The 18324-nt window shown below is 39.2% G+C and overlaps 1 protein-coding gene across 1 annotated transcript in view; it reads left to right on the top strand.

Moving 5' to 3' along the window:
- The window catches only part of LOC129116843 (protein O-mannosyl-transferase TMTC1-like), a gene marked incomplete at its 3' end in the record, with an annotated part of 56416 nt that extends 39615 nt beyond the window's left edge, over positions 1-16801 (top strand). Inside the window, 5 exon segments of the mRNA XM_054627537.1 lie at positions 6096-6177; positions 8090-8193; positions 15148-15279; positions 15281-15335; positions 16680-16801. Coding sequence (XP_054483512.1) covers positions 6096-6177; positions 8090-8193; positions 15148-15279; positions 15281-15335; positions 16680-16801 — 495 coding nt within the window.
- Between the last annotated feature and the right edge of the window lie 1523 nt (positions 16802-18324).

Here is an 18324-nt window from a genome sequence, read left to right as displayed (position 1 = left end):
TGGATCACAACGCATTTAAAGACACACTACTTATCATAGTCAGTTTATTAGTCAATAATGTTCTTTTTGTGGATCTGGAGTCACACAAATTTGTAGTCTCCAACTACCTTTTTTATTATTATTTTTACCTTTTTTTTTAACAGGGAACAGACTAAACAAACTTGGGCCTTGGAGTTTCAAAGACTTGAGAGTTTAGATGATAGCTGTCAATCACGTAACCTCAATGTGTTCCATGATTGACGAAAAGTAGGCACATCCCAATCATGCTCTTTAGACCTGATCCTGATCCAAGTCCTTTAATATTTGGTATTTTCCAATAATGAGTCTAGTTGGTTTAATAGTTATATTTACCTTAGTGTTGATTAAATATGTAGGCGACATATTGGAATAACAGGTCTAGCCTTTTTGTACACCTTATTCTTAAACTTGAATTATTGATATGCCTGAAAGTTCAACTACAAGCACGCCACTAGCAATTGTACAGGGATGCTTCTGATTCGAGCTTTTCCCTCACAAATTATCTTTGCCTAAGTACAAGCTGCAGAGAACACATTAAACAGACAAGTTTACTTTTGGCCTGCCATCAAGTCGACCACAGAATTAGCAATAATTGGCATCAGCCAATATGACCCGCCATCATTTATCATTTGTCACTAGCAATAAAAATAAATTTAGAATGAAATGCTGATGCCTGAATGTGTTTTCCACTGATCTTTGCTAGTAAGAAAGAGAGAGGAGAGGTCGCAGATTCATTAGCTTCAGAGTTTAGTGAATCTATGTATTTTACCAATCTCAGAGGCGATTGCACTTATGTGCCCAAATCATTTTTAGAATAGAATCATCTTTTAGAATAGTATGTTGAAAAGGTTCAACTCACCAGTCTTTTCTGGATCCAGTCTCTCTTCAAAGGTGGTCTTTGGTGTCAAATGTGGATTTCCTTTTTGATCTTTCTCCGGTTGTTCACTGACTCCTGTTCGATGACCTTTGATCTCTTCACAGTGGATGCTGTGAGTGGTTTTGGTCTATCGTTTACGGACAGCTGATGTTGTCTGTTTCTGATTTCTTTACAGTACACTACGACCTTAAGATCCTGCCAGGGTCTTGGCAGGGAGGCTCTCATGGTAGAATGCCAGCAGTCAGACAGGGCTGGATGGTTTATGAATAGGCAGATGATAAACAAACACTTTCCTGGTAGTTGTTTGGTGAAAGTTACTGCACCACACTGTGCTGTTCTGATCAGGTGTCCAGGGGCCTTGGACTCATGGTTCAACAAATCATAAACAACAGCTCTCAAGTCTTCATTGACTTACACTCTTGATAGGTCAACTTCTGTTGAATTACCTGAGCTTTTGAGTCTACTTTAGTTTTCAGTTATTGAATGAGACATAAAATGACAGCCGGGATTTTCCTGACACGAAGAATGTGAAAATATTTGAAAACAAAGGCCTTTTTTACATGAAAATTTCTCTCAACTATCAGTTGTTCTGCTTAACTTCCCATCTTTTTTCTGTCTCTCTGACTGGTATCTCCAACATGCGTTATGCAGCAGTCTTTCCCCTCTGCATTCCTTCCACCTTGTTGCCTCATTCTTCTCCTTCCCTCTTCACCTCTCTAACATGGGGTATAACTCCAACCTTTCTTTCCTTGACACCTATCTTTACGTTTCCCTGGAATGTGAGGAGATTTCCTGCTGGCTCAGGAGCAGCCGTAATGAGGACATCAGGAAGATGTGAGAGGTGTTTTGTTTTTAAAGGAGTGAAGAGAGTTAGCTCAGTCTCTACACTACACTGCTACACATTAAATCTTTTGGACTTTTATCTCTGTACATTGCATTTGCAGGTTCTCTGGTTAATATTTTGCACTTTCCTGCACAAAACTATACAGCTCTTTCATTTAAAACTGATATATCATGCATATTTTCCATGGCACGTTTTCTACTTTATAATTCCTTCCTTATGGGGACAAAATGCACGTACCAATAATATACATCATTACATGTTAAAGAGTGAAGACTTGGTTTATGGTCAGGGAAAGGGTTAGCATTAGGCTGGTAGCAGTTGAGTAAGTCTTAATGTAAGTCAATATAATGTCACCAAAAGTCATGAAAACACAACTTTGTGTGGATGTGTGTGGGAGTGTTTTGTGCTAGAGAATATATTTGTGTCTCTGTGATTAATGAGAAGGTTCTTTGGGTACTTCAGGCTGTATCTTCCAGGGAGGAGCACACACACACACACACACATGCACAAATTAGTCCCACAATGGGGAAATTATTTCTCTGCCAAGCTCTCCACAGCATAATATTGCCTTTTCTCAGGGTGCCAAAGCTCTGAGGTTGTGAGCCAGTAATGATGCTTGATAGTAATCCTCTCCTGGGTTTTATGCAATGCAGATTTGACCTAATCTGTGCATGCTCTAATGCACACAACCCTGATCTCCACACAAAATATGGGAACTGTGGGTAGGAGATGATTATAAAAAGATTGAAATGTGCATTTCAAACCATTGCAACAGCAGAACATTTTAATCAGGAAAACTGCAGTGCATTTAAACTGAGCCTTTCATCGTGAATTTAAAACCTTTTGTTTGGACTTGATTCTTTTCTATTTCTGATTTTAGATTATAGGTGGTTCAGAGAGTGAAGGTAAATTGTATAACATTTCCAAATGGTTGCCCTTCTATTGATTTTGCCTTAGGTTTCTGATTTTATAATCAGTTTGCAGTATCACTAGGAAGCCAAATTTTCTATTTAAGGGGCAAAGTTCTCAATACTGCTGAAAAGAGCTGGAGTTCAGTTCCAAAGCATTACTTTTGTCTTTCTTGTTCACTTCAATTAAATTCAATTTTATTTTTTTATCTTCGGCAAGACACTTAACCACAAGTTGCTCCCCAAGGCTTTGCTATCAGTGTAGGACTAGGTGAATGACATGTAGAGTTAAAGATTTTTGAGTGGTCCAAAGACTAGAAGGGCGCTATACAAGTACAAGTCCATTTAACATTTAACATATCACTGATATTTTCTTTTGCCTCAAGCGGCTTTACAATATGTACATCATGCTCTGACCTTGGACCCTGCATCGGATAAGAAAAACTCCCAAACTTTAAGGGGGTGGGGAAGAAACTTCAGGGAGAGGTTTCTTCATTTTTACTGGAGTAAAGTAAAAATGTTTAGGTTAATAAGGCATAATTGGGTATCATCTGCAAAACAACCCCAGTTTATGGAGTTGCTTAGAATAATATTGCAAAGGAAGCATGCATAAGTTTAATAAAATTGGTCCAAGCACATAACCTTAGGGAACTCTGTGACTATATTTTTCATGTATGAAGGATAGTTAGCCAACACCTCTGGATCAAGAGTGGGCTTTTAAAGAAAAAAGGTTTATTTACAGCTAATTTGAAGGACTGTGGTACCTGGCCTGTTAGTTTAAACATATTCATCATATCTAGTAAAGCTGGCTAACTAACGGTAAAGTTTCCTTTAGCAGCCTAGTCCAGATGTGGTCTAAGTGACAGATGGCTAAGATGTAAAAATCATAGAAGACAATTGGTGAAGGTAGATGGGAGAAAAGCAGTCTAAATATCAGGTTTTACCGCTGCTTTAAAGTTACTGTACTTGAGGATAAATCTGTATAGGTTGAGGGCAGGTGGTGATCAATTGTGTCTCTAATAGTTTTAGAGACACATTAAAGAAGCTCATAAAGTTGCTACCACTGAGGGCTATAATAATACATGTTTCAACAGAGCTGTGACTCCCTGGCTACAGTGCTTAAGGAAACCTAGGGTTGTTCTATATTCTTTCTATTAACGATGAGTAATCGCTAACTACAGTAGCCAACGACTGAGCTTCCATGGTGCGATTCACAATTTACTCAATTAACTAAGTCTCACCTCAAACACAGCAGATAAACTACATTTATTACATGTACCATTATCACTAAAGGAGACAGAGGACTAGCTATACATGTCATACACCGAGCAGGAGAGGGAGAGATGGAAGCCATCGCTAACTAGCAAGCGTAAGTACAGTAGCTGACGTTAGCAAAACTTGTAAATGACTGTGGGATTTAGTGAGAGAGTTGCTAAAAGAGGGAGAGAGCTATGAATGCTTTGGTAGAACTAGCTAAGGTTTAAATGTATAGCTGGTAATTAGACGCTGTAATGATAAATTTTACACTGAGTTAAGCTAGAGCAGCTAAGGTACACTACCAGTAACAGATACACTGTCAATTAAGATTTGGCAAACGTTTATCGTAGCAGAAAACAATAAGTAATGCACTCAACCACCGTGGCCTGTATGCAACTTATTTGTTTTGTTATTTGTTTTTCTTTGTATGTATGGATTACTTGGGTTGTTACCGACATCTGGTGAAGATTTCATGTCAATAGCACCTTTAGAAATATATTTACTGAGAAAAATGGTGACGTGTTCAAAACTTATTTAACCCGCTGTGTGTGTGTGTGTGTGGTGTGTGGTGTGTGTGTGTGTGTGTGTGTGTGTGTGTGTGTGTGTGTGTGTGGCACTAGAGGTAGTTGAATCTTCAAACACAGCTTTGAAAATATTTCAAAGTGTCATGAACATAACACTGAAAATACAAAATAGTGGGGAATTTTGAAAATACATGATCACAAAACTCATAAATCCTACTCATACTCTTCAATATCACTATAATAGTATAATAATAATAAATATCTCATCCTTATGACTTGAGTACCTCAAATCTTTAAGGGATCATTTATTTTACCTGGATTCTCTCCCAGGTGCACGTTGCTGTTTGACCTTTGGGGATTTTATTGAGAGGACGTTTGTGTGAGTTTCAAGCCCATTAAATGTACTAAATGCATCGCGCCTCTCTAGAAATAAGTGCAATGGTAATCAGCAGGGACAAAAGCGTTGCTTTTCTGGGACCAAACTCTTTCATGGTAAGTCAGGCAAATGCAGCGTCTGCAGAGTCTGACTCCTCTTTGTCATTCTGTCTCTCTGCTCCTCAATCCTCAGCAGAACAGACAGCAAATATAGAAAAAGGGAAAGGGAGTAGAGAGCAAAAGGACAGAGATGCAGAGATGAAAGCAACGAGAAAAAGCGAGACAGACAGAATGTGTGTAGAATTCCTGTGAGATTTCATCCTTCACCGTTTCTACGATGCTTTGAAAGCTCTGCACAAGGGAAACATCTCAACGTAATGGGCTGTTGAATGGATTATCCATGCTTTCCTTTCACTACCTGCTGTCTGATCCCATCCCTCTTATTCTCTTGAGCTTCTTTAGTTTCTACCTCAGGCTAATGAATGGGACTGTGTGGTCTGGGAGGAGAGTTCATATATGACATTTTCTGAATGGCTGGATCAATTAAATTGGTGAATGGATGGTGACTTTGAAGACTTTGTTACAAAAACTGTAGGAATGTATCAGTTAAACTGGATGTTAATTAATGACACAAATTCACAAATTTAAAATGCGAAACTCAAGATGTGGAAGGATCTATGGCCTGATTCGTCAACGTAAGAGAATTTTGATGGCCTGGACAGACTTGTGAAAAAATAAATTTTAAACCAGTAAGAATAATTGGTGTTTTCTAATATAGTGCAGCCAGGTATTTTTAAAGAATAAGACTATGGTTGTCAACAAATCCCATGAAAAGACCAAAATGTGTTCATCAAAACATTCTGACTTCCTGTTCGTGGCTCTCTGCTAACTGTTATATGCTGCTGGAAGCCGTCCTATGCTCGGAGGATAAGCTGTTTACTGCTGCTTGTGTTTTTCTCGTGGTTGAGGCACACAAGTCATTACAACGTCAACCCATTTCACTCAGACGGCGGCCTCTGCTCTGTGACTACCTCCGCTACCTGCTCAGCATCGGCACAACTCTGTCTCATATTCAGTCTCCAACCCTTTCATATCTGTGAGGGCTCTGCTCTGTTATACAATATTTAAAATAGAATTTTGTGTGTTCACAGTAACAATGAAGGAGGTGAGCATTTAAAAGGCCACAAAAGACAGCTAATTTGTGCATAAAGCACTTCTGACTGGAGGACAGCGTTGACTTAAGCCCAGAGAAAAAGTCTGACTGATCTTCTGTATGTCTCTGTGTCCCTCAGTCACCTGTCTGGCTCCAGATTCAGGGACCTCCACCACATCTGCAGCCCCTTCATCAAACGAGCCTGCCTCATCTCTGGCTATGTGAGTTTTTTAAAACATTAACATTAAAAGTACCATACTGGTGGCTCCGCATGCAAGTCAATTGCCTACCAATTGTAAAACTTACCATGACTGTTGGCAATTTCCAAAGTAAAACACAGATGTTAAGATTGATACATAGTGGTATATGGTTTTTCTACAGTTTGGTTTATACTTTTTGGGGAGTTGCATTATTATTGCATGTGAATACAGTTGAAAATTCTGACTGGTTAGAAAAAAACGTTTGCTAATTATTACATTGAAATGTTGTATTACTCTTTTCATCTTATGTATAATAATACTTATATTTGCTTCCATTTTTCGTTGTTTATTGTATTGGTACACTGTAAATAGTCAACTCGAGGCCATTTAGCTGTCATAAACATAGCTCCTCTTAGTGTGTTTGAAGTGGGGTTGTATGAGGTACTTTTCCATAGTCAATGTATTACTGAATGTAGATGATAGACTAGTTTAGAGAAACGGGAAGGACTACCAAGAGGAGAGCAAAGTAATATACCGCTGTGGACAGCTAATTTGGCAATTGTGGGCCTATGTTGCCTGTTTAGAGACAAGTTGAGGAAAGAGTATTGAAAAGTTTGAAAGATGGGGGTATTGGATATTCTATATGGCTTTGAAAGTTATACTTCAACATGGATACAATGACCAGACTACGGTTTCCAACTAAGGAAAGAGTGAGCAGATAATGCTTTCAAATTAAAGCTGGGGTGGGTAAACATTTTTTGTTATGTCTGTCTAAATCCTGACCGCAATCAATAATTAGAATGCTCTGACAAAAACAACAAAAGAACAGGTATCTGTGGCTGTTTATAATAGCCTGTCCAATAATTTCATTGGGCCTGAATCAAACCATTTGACTGGTTACCCGCCTGTGCACTCATCACCCATCACTGGAGTCTTCCACAACCTGCTAACTTGATAGCTGTACTAATAATAAGTACTAATAGTAGCCATGCAGGTCGTTCATAATGATAATTCTGGGGTGGTGGCTTTAAAGCGAGACCTGAATGGACGTGCTGTCAGTGTTGTTGACTTGGCGAATCTCTTGCTAAAAGTGACTTTAAAGCTAGTGCTGCAGCTACTTTCAATGAAAAAAGAATTGTCAATATTAGCTTGTGTTCCCGTCTCTGTCTTCCTCGTGTGTCCCACCCACCAGAACTCCAGCCTGCTACTGCTTAAAAGGATTAGGGATAATTAGCAACACGTTACAGCTGTGCCAATTAAACTCACCATGGCACTGTTTCCCTGATTCACTCCCACACATCGCTCCCCTGCAACTGAGCACAGACCATGCCAACTGCCACGGGATGATTTTTTCTAAATCTAGCGTACTCTTCCTCGTTTCCCCCTAATCGTAACTTTGACGTGTGGGATATTTGACTCTAATATAAAGGGTAAAATAATTCTAACTATACATTCGGACATCAGCACAAATGGGGAAATGGCATTATAATTTGTAATTTTGAACACAGACATTTTCAGTAAAATAGATGCACCAGCGCAGGTGCAGTGTTGTCACGTGCAGCATTGTCAGGATCTGGTTCTTTTTCCAATATTTCAATATCACTAATGTTAAAAATGTATTATTTTGGTGGAACGTTTTGCTGTTTGTAATCAATACTTATAACATTTAAAAAAGTAGTTGCAATCGATGGCTGCCAAAGCAAAGAATTGGTTGCAAATTTCTCAAAATGGTTGACAATGGCAAGCTGGCAACCCTTACTGTCAAGCCCTGAATTTGTTATTGTTTTTTATTTGTATCAGTTGTCAAAAAACACATAATAGACAATTTTCGACTAATTAAATGTGAACTCCTCTTCTCCCCATTCTAGAATAAATTTCAGGCACAGAACTTGTCCTTGTAACTGTACTCATATGTTCCCCCTTCCTCCTCCAGGTGGTGATCATCATGTCAGTTAGGCTGTGGCTGATGGGGGGATCCATGCCCCTCTTCTCTGAACAGGACAACCCTGCCTCCTTCTCACCACACCTGCTCACCAGGTCAGTGACACATAAACACACACACACACACACACACACACACACACACACACAAAACAAACACACACACACACACACACACACACAAAAAAAAGCAAAGCAACGGATGAGAAGACAGCTTATATTTTAACTGAATTCAAATTCACCTCTTTTTGAGATATCTTTGCTTATTAATTATTATATACTGAGCCATACATAATCAATGACACTTTACCATCGGCCTTTAAGTGTATTTGGCTTTCAGGAGTAAGTAAGAAGATGGAGTTTTGCCTTAAACAACTAAGAATTTATTATTACAGATTACTATCTAATTTTGTTGTTTTTACACCGGAAGTGTCAATAATAATTTAATAATAGACATGGCAGATTTGGAAATGTTATTAGCTGACAATCATGCTTACACTAATATTGATAACTTATGCAATTATTGCAAATAACTGAACTTTCTCCATTAATAAAGAGTTCGTGTGACTTCAAGAGCAGTTCATAGTAAGTGTCAGGATTTCTAGCAAATATTTAGTGAATTGAGCAGAATATAGCAAATATGAAGCAAATGCAGGGCAATGAAAATGTAGTCATTAGCAGATGACAAATATGCAAGTATCTATCAGATTAAGATGAAAATGAATCACCCTCCGGAGCAATATAAAATAATAAAAAACAAAGGAATATGAAAATTGCTGGCAAGATCTGAATGAATTGAGATGATCCGGATGACATGATTGAATGCCATGGTTGCTATGACCAGAAGACCAGATCAATTCAGAGGGAGGAGTGAACAGCGGGTAGCCCTGCAGCCGAAACACCACCAGCACATCATATGCACATTTATAGAGAATCTGTGCAATTGTGCCAATTACAAAGCGAGCACTTTCAATGACGTTCACATAACGGATCGTGATGATGATCTTCTGAGGAAGATGAACACGTCATGCTTTACAACCTATCTTGAAGAGGAGTGCTCTTGTCGAGGCTGTTGCCAGATTGAGGCTGCTAAGATGCGATTGTGTTTCCAATGTGTCCCGCCCTATGAGGTAGGCGGCCCCTGTGCTGACTTGCTTTATCTGTGAAAACTGCAAAATCCGTAAAAACTACATTCAAGATCTTACAGGTGCAAAAATACTTTCGCCAAACTGGTTCCCCAACATTATACCAACAATGCCGTCTTACAGTCGTCCGCTTTTCAACAGACAGACCTGTGGTCAGTTTATAGTGCTTATACAACTATCTTAAAATATTTAGTTTAAAACAAAGTTGTTTAGCATATCTAACTTTTTTATTTTGATGATCAGTTTTTTTTGTTATGTTGCATTTTGCACAATAATATTTGTTTACATTGTGCAGCTGTTTCATGCATTCTGTTTCTGTATATATAATGTATATTGTATTAATTTGGGAGGCCAAGCAAACCATATACAAGTTAAGCGATCAGTGTATACATGATTTTCAAATGCCTTTTGTTTTTCCTGTTCCGATGGGAGGGTCCTGGTACAAAGGATGTTGTATGCATTTGTATAGTTTGTAAAGCCCTCTAAGGCAAATTTGTGATTTTGGGCTACACAAATAAATTTAATTTAAATTCCTGCTAAACAAATGAAATTTCCTATCAGCTGTACTGTGTTTTTACTAATAATTAGCATATATTAGCATGCTGTCCCGCTGAACTAATATGGTAAGCACAATGTGCTATGCCACTACAATACAGCCTGGCATAGCCACTAGGATAGCTGTAGACTCTTTAGTCTTGTGTTTCTGTGTTGTTGTTCCAGTCACATTTGTACCTAAAGGTGGCTATGGCTCACGAGTTAGACAGATTAACCACTAATCAAAAGGTTGGAGGTTTGAACCATATTAAAGGGATTCTCCAATCGAAACATCATTTTAACAATTTTCACTTTTTTGGCACTGTTAGGGAAAGAAAGATTTTCTGAAGATATGTATATATTTCTTCCTTTTCTTTACCAGATGTGTTTATTGGATCCAAATAAGAATGAAAATGAGGTGTGTGTGTGTGTGTGTGTGTGTGTGTGTGTGTGTGTGTGTGTGTGTGTGTGTGTGTGTGTGTGTGTGTGTGTGTGTGTGTGTGTGTGTGTGTGTGTGTGTGTGTGTGTGTGTGTGTGTGTGTGTGCTAAACCAAAATGTGTGTGTTAATTACGGTGAAACTGTTTTCTAAAATCCATGTGGCCTGACGTGACACCGGTGACAGTAATCAACTGGTATACCGCTTCGCCATCGTCTGTGAGACAGCATATCATTGAATCAGTCAATAGCACAGCATCAGATAAAAAAGCTCTTTTCTCCCTCGGCCACCTGGGAAATTTATAACGGATTCTCATAAGCCTCTCTCTGTCCCTGCAGCTCACCTTCATTTTTGTCTCATTATTTCAACTCCCTGTTGTCTGGCTGAGCCTCCAGTATTCCCTCATCACCTCTCTGTGTGTCTGTCTGTCAGTGTGTCCTTGCTCCATCCATCCTGCTCTAGTCCTGGCCGTTCGACATTTACAGTGTGCAGGTAAAAAAATGAAATGGCTTTTTAATGTTGATCATGAGGTCCCAGCTTTCTCCAGGACTTGTTCTGGGGCCTCTACTATTCAACCTGTATACTTTTTATATGCTAGATCATTCAAGACAGTAAGATTCATATAACTTTGCAGATGACACAGATTTACTTAGCTCTCTCACTGAATTGTCATGATGCCCACTGTGCCATTAGCCTGCTTAGAACAAGTCAACAATTAAAGACAATACAGAAAATATAGCCATTATGGCACATTCTTTTTTTACAGACCGCTCTAGATCTGTGATTTGTACGGATCCCTCCTCGCGGTTCAGAACGCATTTGAACTGTGGATTAATCACACAGTTTAACCACCATAGTGTGAAGTAAGTTTTAATGAAAATCGTTATCCGCTAACACTAGTGAGAAAATATGCGATCAGAAATGTGCATTAATGCTCTCTAGTAGCCGATCCCTAATAATGTAGAAAGTGAACAACAAATCCGTGTTTACAGGAGGAGAGCTGTTAACGGTTGCAGCACTGCTAATGGCTAATGTAATGGCTAAAGTAGAGAGGTTCCATTCAGTTACATTATGACCTGTTCAGGCACTTTTCAGTAAAAAATTGTTTTGGGCGAAGGTAAATCATAATGTTATCATGAAGTGTTCAAATGTAATCTTGTCATCTGTAAATTTGGTGAGAAATACAGTTGTTTGGCGGAGATGTTTTAACAGTAATTTAAATTAATATTAGAGAAGGAATTATGACCTTTCAACCTTAGTTCAAGCAGCCTATAATACATCATTAAAATTAAATTCTATCTACTTAGGTTTTCGATGGTTTGCTATCTTCATAGCTTGTATAGATATTTGGGACCCTGGTGGGAAAAATAAATGTGTAGCCTGATATACCAGCTGCATTAACAAAACAAAAAAACAACACAACAAAAACAATTTGTATGTGCCAATAGGGATCATTGACGATCGGCAGTTGGTATCTGCGGCAAAAATGGGATCAGGACACATCTAAAAACTTAATTTGCTCTCTTTTTTCTTTAGTTCTGGTACGATAAGATCTGTGACTTAAATCAGTGTATAATCATTGTTTTATTTCCGGATGATTTATTTGATTCATGTGTTACATTTACCCCTGAATCTTTGATGTATTCGATTTAATGTTTATTTTCATTAATATTATGTTTCTCAATTTCCTTTTTACGATTTTTACACTTTATAGAGCCACATTCTGTCCCATATATGGGAGTATCAGTTAGTGTTATCCAGCTCTGCTCTGATTGGCCTAGTCTAAGAGCAGATGGACTCTCTATGATGCAGATTAATAATAATAATAATAATAATAATCAATCCTTTATTAGTCCCACAATGGGGAAATTATTTCTCTGCATTTAACCCATCCCGGAGGAGCAGTGGGCTGCAATGAAGCGCCCGGGGAGCAACTTGGGGTTAGGTGTCTTGCTCAAGGACACCTCGGCATGTTGCCGGTAGAGGGGTTTGAACCACCAACCTTGTGGTTACGGGACAAGCGCTCTACCTCATGTGCCACAGCCGCCCCCCATTACAACCACTTAACTGATAAATGTGTTTGTGCAAAATAATGATATTGCTTGTTCTGCTTTGAGATGTCTATTTGATAACGCATGACAAAAGTACCTGTGAGATGGAACAATTTTCAGTTGAATTAGATATCCTGGAAGAAATCAGTTTGCTCATCTTTTTGCCTTCAGTTTATTTTTAATCAAGCACCTGTAGCCGTTTTCTGGCTATGCTCTATCTTATGCTTATTCTGGTTCCGATGTTGGTTTCCCCTCTAGATAAATGAGCTTAACAGAACATGTTTATGGTCTAAATGTATCAGACCAGGCACCCTGGTTGCATTTTTGAAAAGAGCAGACTTTTTTATCCTACAACTCTGTTTCCTGTTGTCTAGTTGTGACTAAAATCAGTCAGGTTTTAAGAATATTTTTTGGTCTTTTGTGGCTTTATTTGATAGCCAGTACAGGGGTAGGGGGAGGGTAAGACATGCAGCAAAGGGGTGTGGGTCGGATTCAAACCCTCACAGTATAAAACACTCATCCTTGGAGACTCAAACAAGACAAAAATGTTGATGCTTTTTATTTAAATAAATTTAAAAAACTCCTCCAAGCCATTTTGCTCATTTGACATATTTGCTTCATTGTATTGCTGCAAGCATGTGTGTGTGAAGAGGTATTGAACAGCTGAGAGCGCTGCCTCCCACCTGAAGCCTAGATCCTCTTCCCATCACATGAGGCTCAGGAGAGCAGAACAGCCTGGCGCCACCAGACAACTGATTAATTTTCTCCTGCTTCTTGATCCCTCACTCCTTTTTCCCCTCTACCCTCTGTTTCTTCTCTTGTATGTGAGCCTCGGTCAGTGTGAGAGTGTATGTATGCAGGCGCTCGTGTGTGTAGGTGTGTGATTATTTGTGGTTAAAAGGCCTAGACCCATCAGAAGGACTGCTGGTGGAGAACATTCTGCTGTCAGCGGCACCTTGGAGGGCTGCCTTGGGGTGTGTGCGTTTGTGTGTGCGTGAGAGCGCAAGACAAACTCTGCAAGTCTCTTTATGCCTATTGACACAAGCCTGTGTTTATTTCACATTATTATTCTCTCCAACCGTAAATAATAAATGGTAAATGGACTGTACATGTATAGCGCTTTTTGTCTCCGACCACTCAAAGCACTTTATCACTTCATGTCATCATTCACTCATTAACACCCATTCATACACTGATGACAGGGGCTACAATGCAAGGTGCCATGATTATCTAAGTATTCATACCCATTCATACACCGATGGCACAAGTCTTGCCTATTTCACATGGACTAGACACAGTCTAGTCTAGACACATTCGCCCCCATCAATCTGTTTAATAGCCAATCTGAACAGAAGTTAGAGGAGCACAGGGAGACGGCCGAGGGATCGGGAAGAGGGAGGAGCAGCACTCCTTTTTGTCTGTCTGACATGTTTTAATCATTATGCCCTCTGGTTCCAGCCCGTCAGCAGGTGGTTTCTCAGCCTTGTTGAGCTTCATGCTCTTCTGCTAAATTGTCGTGGAGGAAATCAATACCTAGCCTGCAGCAGGTCTTCACAGCCTTACCATTTAGAATTAAATTATTTTCCCATTTACATTATGATAAAAAAAGGAATCGCTGGCTGGATCATATCAAGAAGCAATGTTTTTTTAGAGCGAATGAAGCTCTGCAATTATGAAACACGCCGGGGCACAGGAAAGGGGTAGGGACGGACTGGGAGTGTACAGAGTGATGGACTATGACTTCAGAGTCCTGGGTTCACATCCTTACTTAGGGTTAGGTTTAGGCACCGAAAGCACTTTGGTTAGGTTTTTGTTTTTTTAATTGGGGTTTGTGGGGTGAACCCTTTTGGTGCACAGGCCTACTGACAATGGCAGTTATGGATTTCAGGGAAGGTAACTCAAACCACACCTACACTCTGGGTGTTGTTGTTTCTCAGACTAAAGACGGAGCTCTACAGGAGAGAATATCTGGTGGGGAAGAGGCTTTCTGGATTAAACCAGACCGAGAACCATCCCTATACCTAACCCAGTACTGTTGGTGCCTGAACATAGCCATAACAACTTTAATAATGCTGTAATCACTACAAGCAGGTTGGTTACTTTTAGCAGTCTGTGTGTGGTAACTCAAAGTGCTTTTTACATTCCATATCATCATTCACCCATTCACACCCATTCATACACTGATAAGGTGTCACCTGACCATCATGACTCTAACTCTAACTAACATTCATACACATTCATACACCGCAGGAACAGCCTGCAGGAACAGTTCCTGCGGGAGCAATTTGGGGTTAAGTGTTGTGTGTGTGTGTGTGTGTGTCCGTGTCCGTGTGTTGTGTGTGTGTAGGGGCTTGCTCATGCTCCTTCTCTTTCTGCCCTTACTCATTCCACCTCCTTCCTCCGACCAGGTGCAGTTCTATCCGACCCTGTGCCAGCTGTCTTAACTAAACAGGAGCTGCCACACTGTAGACAGATCAATACTCTAGACAGCCATGCAGGTCTTGTACCCACTGAGAGACATGTAGAGAAAGGAGAAGACAAAAACAGCCACAGAAAAGCAAACTAGTTAGAAGCATATCGATCGATGACATGACTCAGCAACATTTTTATCATTCAGTACACTGACTTGGCACATTGGGCTCTAAATGTCAGGCTAGAGAATTATTCCATATCAATATTCAACCTCCTTTTCATTTTAAACTCAGGTAGTTTAGTATTGAGATAAAGAGGATTATTAAAATGATTGATTGTAACTCTAGTTGTTTTTGATTATTGTTCACTGTGTGATTCAATTTTTATCTATTTTCTTTCAACCCTCTACGTGCCTCACATCCACCTTCTCTCTTTCTCCTCATCCTCCATATCTCTATCCCCTCCCCTCAGGATTTTGACCTATTCTTACCTACTGTCTTTCAATGCTTGGCTGCTGCTGGCCCCCGTCATGCTGTGTTACGACTGGCAGGTGGGCAGCATTCCCCTGGTGGAGTCCCTGTGTGACATGCGCCTCGGGGCCACCGCTGCTGGCCGTCGTGATGGTTGCTCTAATCCTCCACTGCGTCTTCTCACTGCAGGTAAGAGAAAGAAAATGATAAGTAGATGGGAAGGGCCTAAGAATGCAATTCCCATGAACTCTGTTGCCTCCTGATGCCCTCTGTCCTCCTCGCATCATGTAACTAATATAACTACATCATTTGAAGAGGTGTAAACCTCGTAACATTGTTCACATAAAAACCCCATGGTTACATCACAAAGGAGTGTCAGTTAAAAACTCGGCATTTTCCATTAAATCTCAAGCAGTGCATCTATCAGTCATTGCAAATACCCTAAAATTAGACATTATAGAACACAGAGAAGAATAAGTATCAATCAATTTTGGGGAAATGTTGAGCTTCGCATTTTATTTGAAATGGGTTAAATTGTTTCAGTCTAATTATCTACCTCCCACACTTAAGTCCCGGGTAAGATACACCAACAGCTTCTGAACAAAATGCCATGAAATTAGACATTCAGATAGATGGATATTCAGGGCCTCACAGTTTGAACACAAGGCTTACTAACTCCCTGACCTTATGTCTGGCACCACTATCAGGCCGAAGTTTCAACGTGATAAACAATTTGTTCATGACAGTGGTTCTTGACAAGTAAGTGCTACCTGATAACTATCCACTTGACATCCATGGAATTTGCAGTGGATATTCATGGTCCCAAGTCATTGTTTTTTTTAATGTTCCAATGAACTCTCCTCTAGTAACACCTTCAGGACAAAACCTTCAGGATGAAAATTGGAAGATCTGATTTGATCATCTTAATGGGACTGAAGACACAACCCCGCATCAACGCAGTCCCTTCAATATAATTTATTAAATTAGTTAATTCTTCTTCCTCCGCTGTTGGATTAAGTCTTTAATTTCCCATTATATCCTAATATGTAAGGCAAATTGCATAAGCATAGGGAAAAATCGCCTATGTGGTCTGCGCCTGGGTCCACTGGTTGCAACACAGCCAAAATCCAAGATGGTGATGGCCAAAATGCTGAATAGGTGACGCTACAACAACTACGTCCACTTCTTATATACAGTCTATGGTCTCCTCCAGTCAGGGATGGTATAACTAGCTGTCGATGAGCCTGTCCACAGTAAGAGACACGTCTCTTGGTCTCATAACTGATAATGAGCATGACCTCTGAACCCGCGAGGGCCTTCTGTCTCAGCCTGTTTAAGGCATGTCTGTTAAAATAGACACAGAGGGAGGTACGGTAGAGACTGTATGCTATGAAAGATGAATAGCCTCAGATACTGGCTCTCTAGGAATTAATTTATTCAAAAATGTAATATGTATTTCTTCTCTCTCTCTCTCTCTCTCTCTCTCTCTCTCTCTCTCTCTCTCTCTCTCTCTCTCTCTCTCTCTCTCTGCAGAGACAGGAGAGCAGACAGGTGTTGGTTGGAATGTTGTTTCTGGTCTTCCCCTTCATTCCTGCCAGTAACCTTTTCTTCAGGGTGGGATTTGTTGTAGCGGAGAGGGTTCTCTACATGCCAAGGTGAGTGTGTGTGTGTGTGTTTGTGTTAATATGTGCGTGTACCAGTATTGATACAGTACCAGTCAAAAGTTTGGACACACCTTCTCATTCAACTACTTTTAAGAATATAAAATATAAAACATATTCTGGTTTGTTGAGCATTTGTTTGTTTACCACATAATTCCAAATGTGTTCCTTCATAGTTTGGATGTCTTCAATATTAATCTACAATGTAGAAAAAAATAATAAAAAAATAAAGAAAAACCATTGAATGAGAAGGTGTGTCCAAACTTTTGACTGGTACTGTATATTTAATGTGTATGATTTCAACTCTCACTCTTCTATATAGAGTTAGTGCTGTAAATTCATTTATCCAGATTGTAGGCTCTGATCAGGATCGATATACATTGTGCAACACAAATATATATTTTTCTTAAGTATTTATCTCCGATTAAGACCCTTCTATTCTTAAAACAAGACGGGATAGACAACTAGTTTTCAAATGTTGTCTGCCGTGGACACTTCTCCTATTATATATATATATTTTAGTATATTTTATTATATAAAAACATAACATAGATAAATCATATTACAGTGCAGGAAGAGGCAGAAAGCTCTCTGGGCTTATTTGAAGCCTCCACCTATATCAGTGGTTCTCAACCTTTTTTCAGTGATGCACCCCCTGTGAAATACTTTTTTAGCCAAGTACCCCTAACCAGCGCAAAGCATTTGTTGGTTGAAAAAAAGATGTAATACACAGCTCTCTGCCATCAGTGTCTGATTTATTAAACTGTCAACACTGACGATTGCATTGTTGCATTAAATTCAGTTTATGAACTTACACTTATATTTTATTGAATATTTATTAAATAACAATTTTTAAAGGATTTCTGAATGGATGCTAATTTTAAATATATTTTTTAAAAATCTCACGTACCCCCTGGAGTGCCTTCACGTACCCCCAGGGGTACACGTACCCCCATTTGAGAACCACTGACCTACGTATATAATATAAAAATGTCACAATACTATAACGAATACATAAAGAATATACACAAGATATGATATACAATACATTATAAATAACAAAAAAGAAAGTGTGTGTGTACAACATTTTTATACTGTTTTTATAACCTGTTCATTGACAGTGTAAGAAAATCCTCTGTTTATACTGCATTTTTATAACCTGAGAGCATTCATTGACCAGCTTATTCTTAGACATGCATACAAATGTATGTAGCCCAATCTGACACAGATTACAATAAAGATTTGAGTGGAACCATTAGTGCCATCCCATTACCATTGGGTAGTTAATTATTAAAAGGATTTGGGTGTGAGGTCAAATGCGGGCGGGGTCAGTGGATTTATTATCAAAGACAGTCGAGACAAAATCTCTGATCAAGGCACTGCCAGTCATTCTAATGAAGATTATTTTAAACATTTGAAACATGATTTTTACAACTTTAATCTCAATCTTATACCATTTATTAGAAAAAAAAAGATTGGTTACAGTTTGAAAGCTGAGATTTGGAAACAAAGTAACA

Source organism: Anoplopoma fimbria, unplaced genomic scaffold, assembly GCF_027596085.1.
Source record: "Anoplopoma fimbria isolate UVic2021 breed Golden Eagle Sablefish unplaced genomic scaffold, Afim_UVic_2022 Un_contig_9152_pilon_pilon, whole genome shotgun sequence".
NCBI classification, from domain to species: domain Eukaryota; kingdom Metazoa; phylum Chordata; class Actinopteri; order Perciformes; family Anoplopomatidae; genus Anoplopoma; species Anoplopoma fimbria.
The sequence above is the reverse complement of the archived record's forward strand: the minus strand, read 5'-3'. Positions and strand labels throughout refer to the sequence as shown.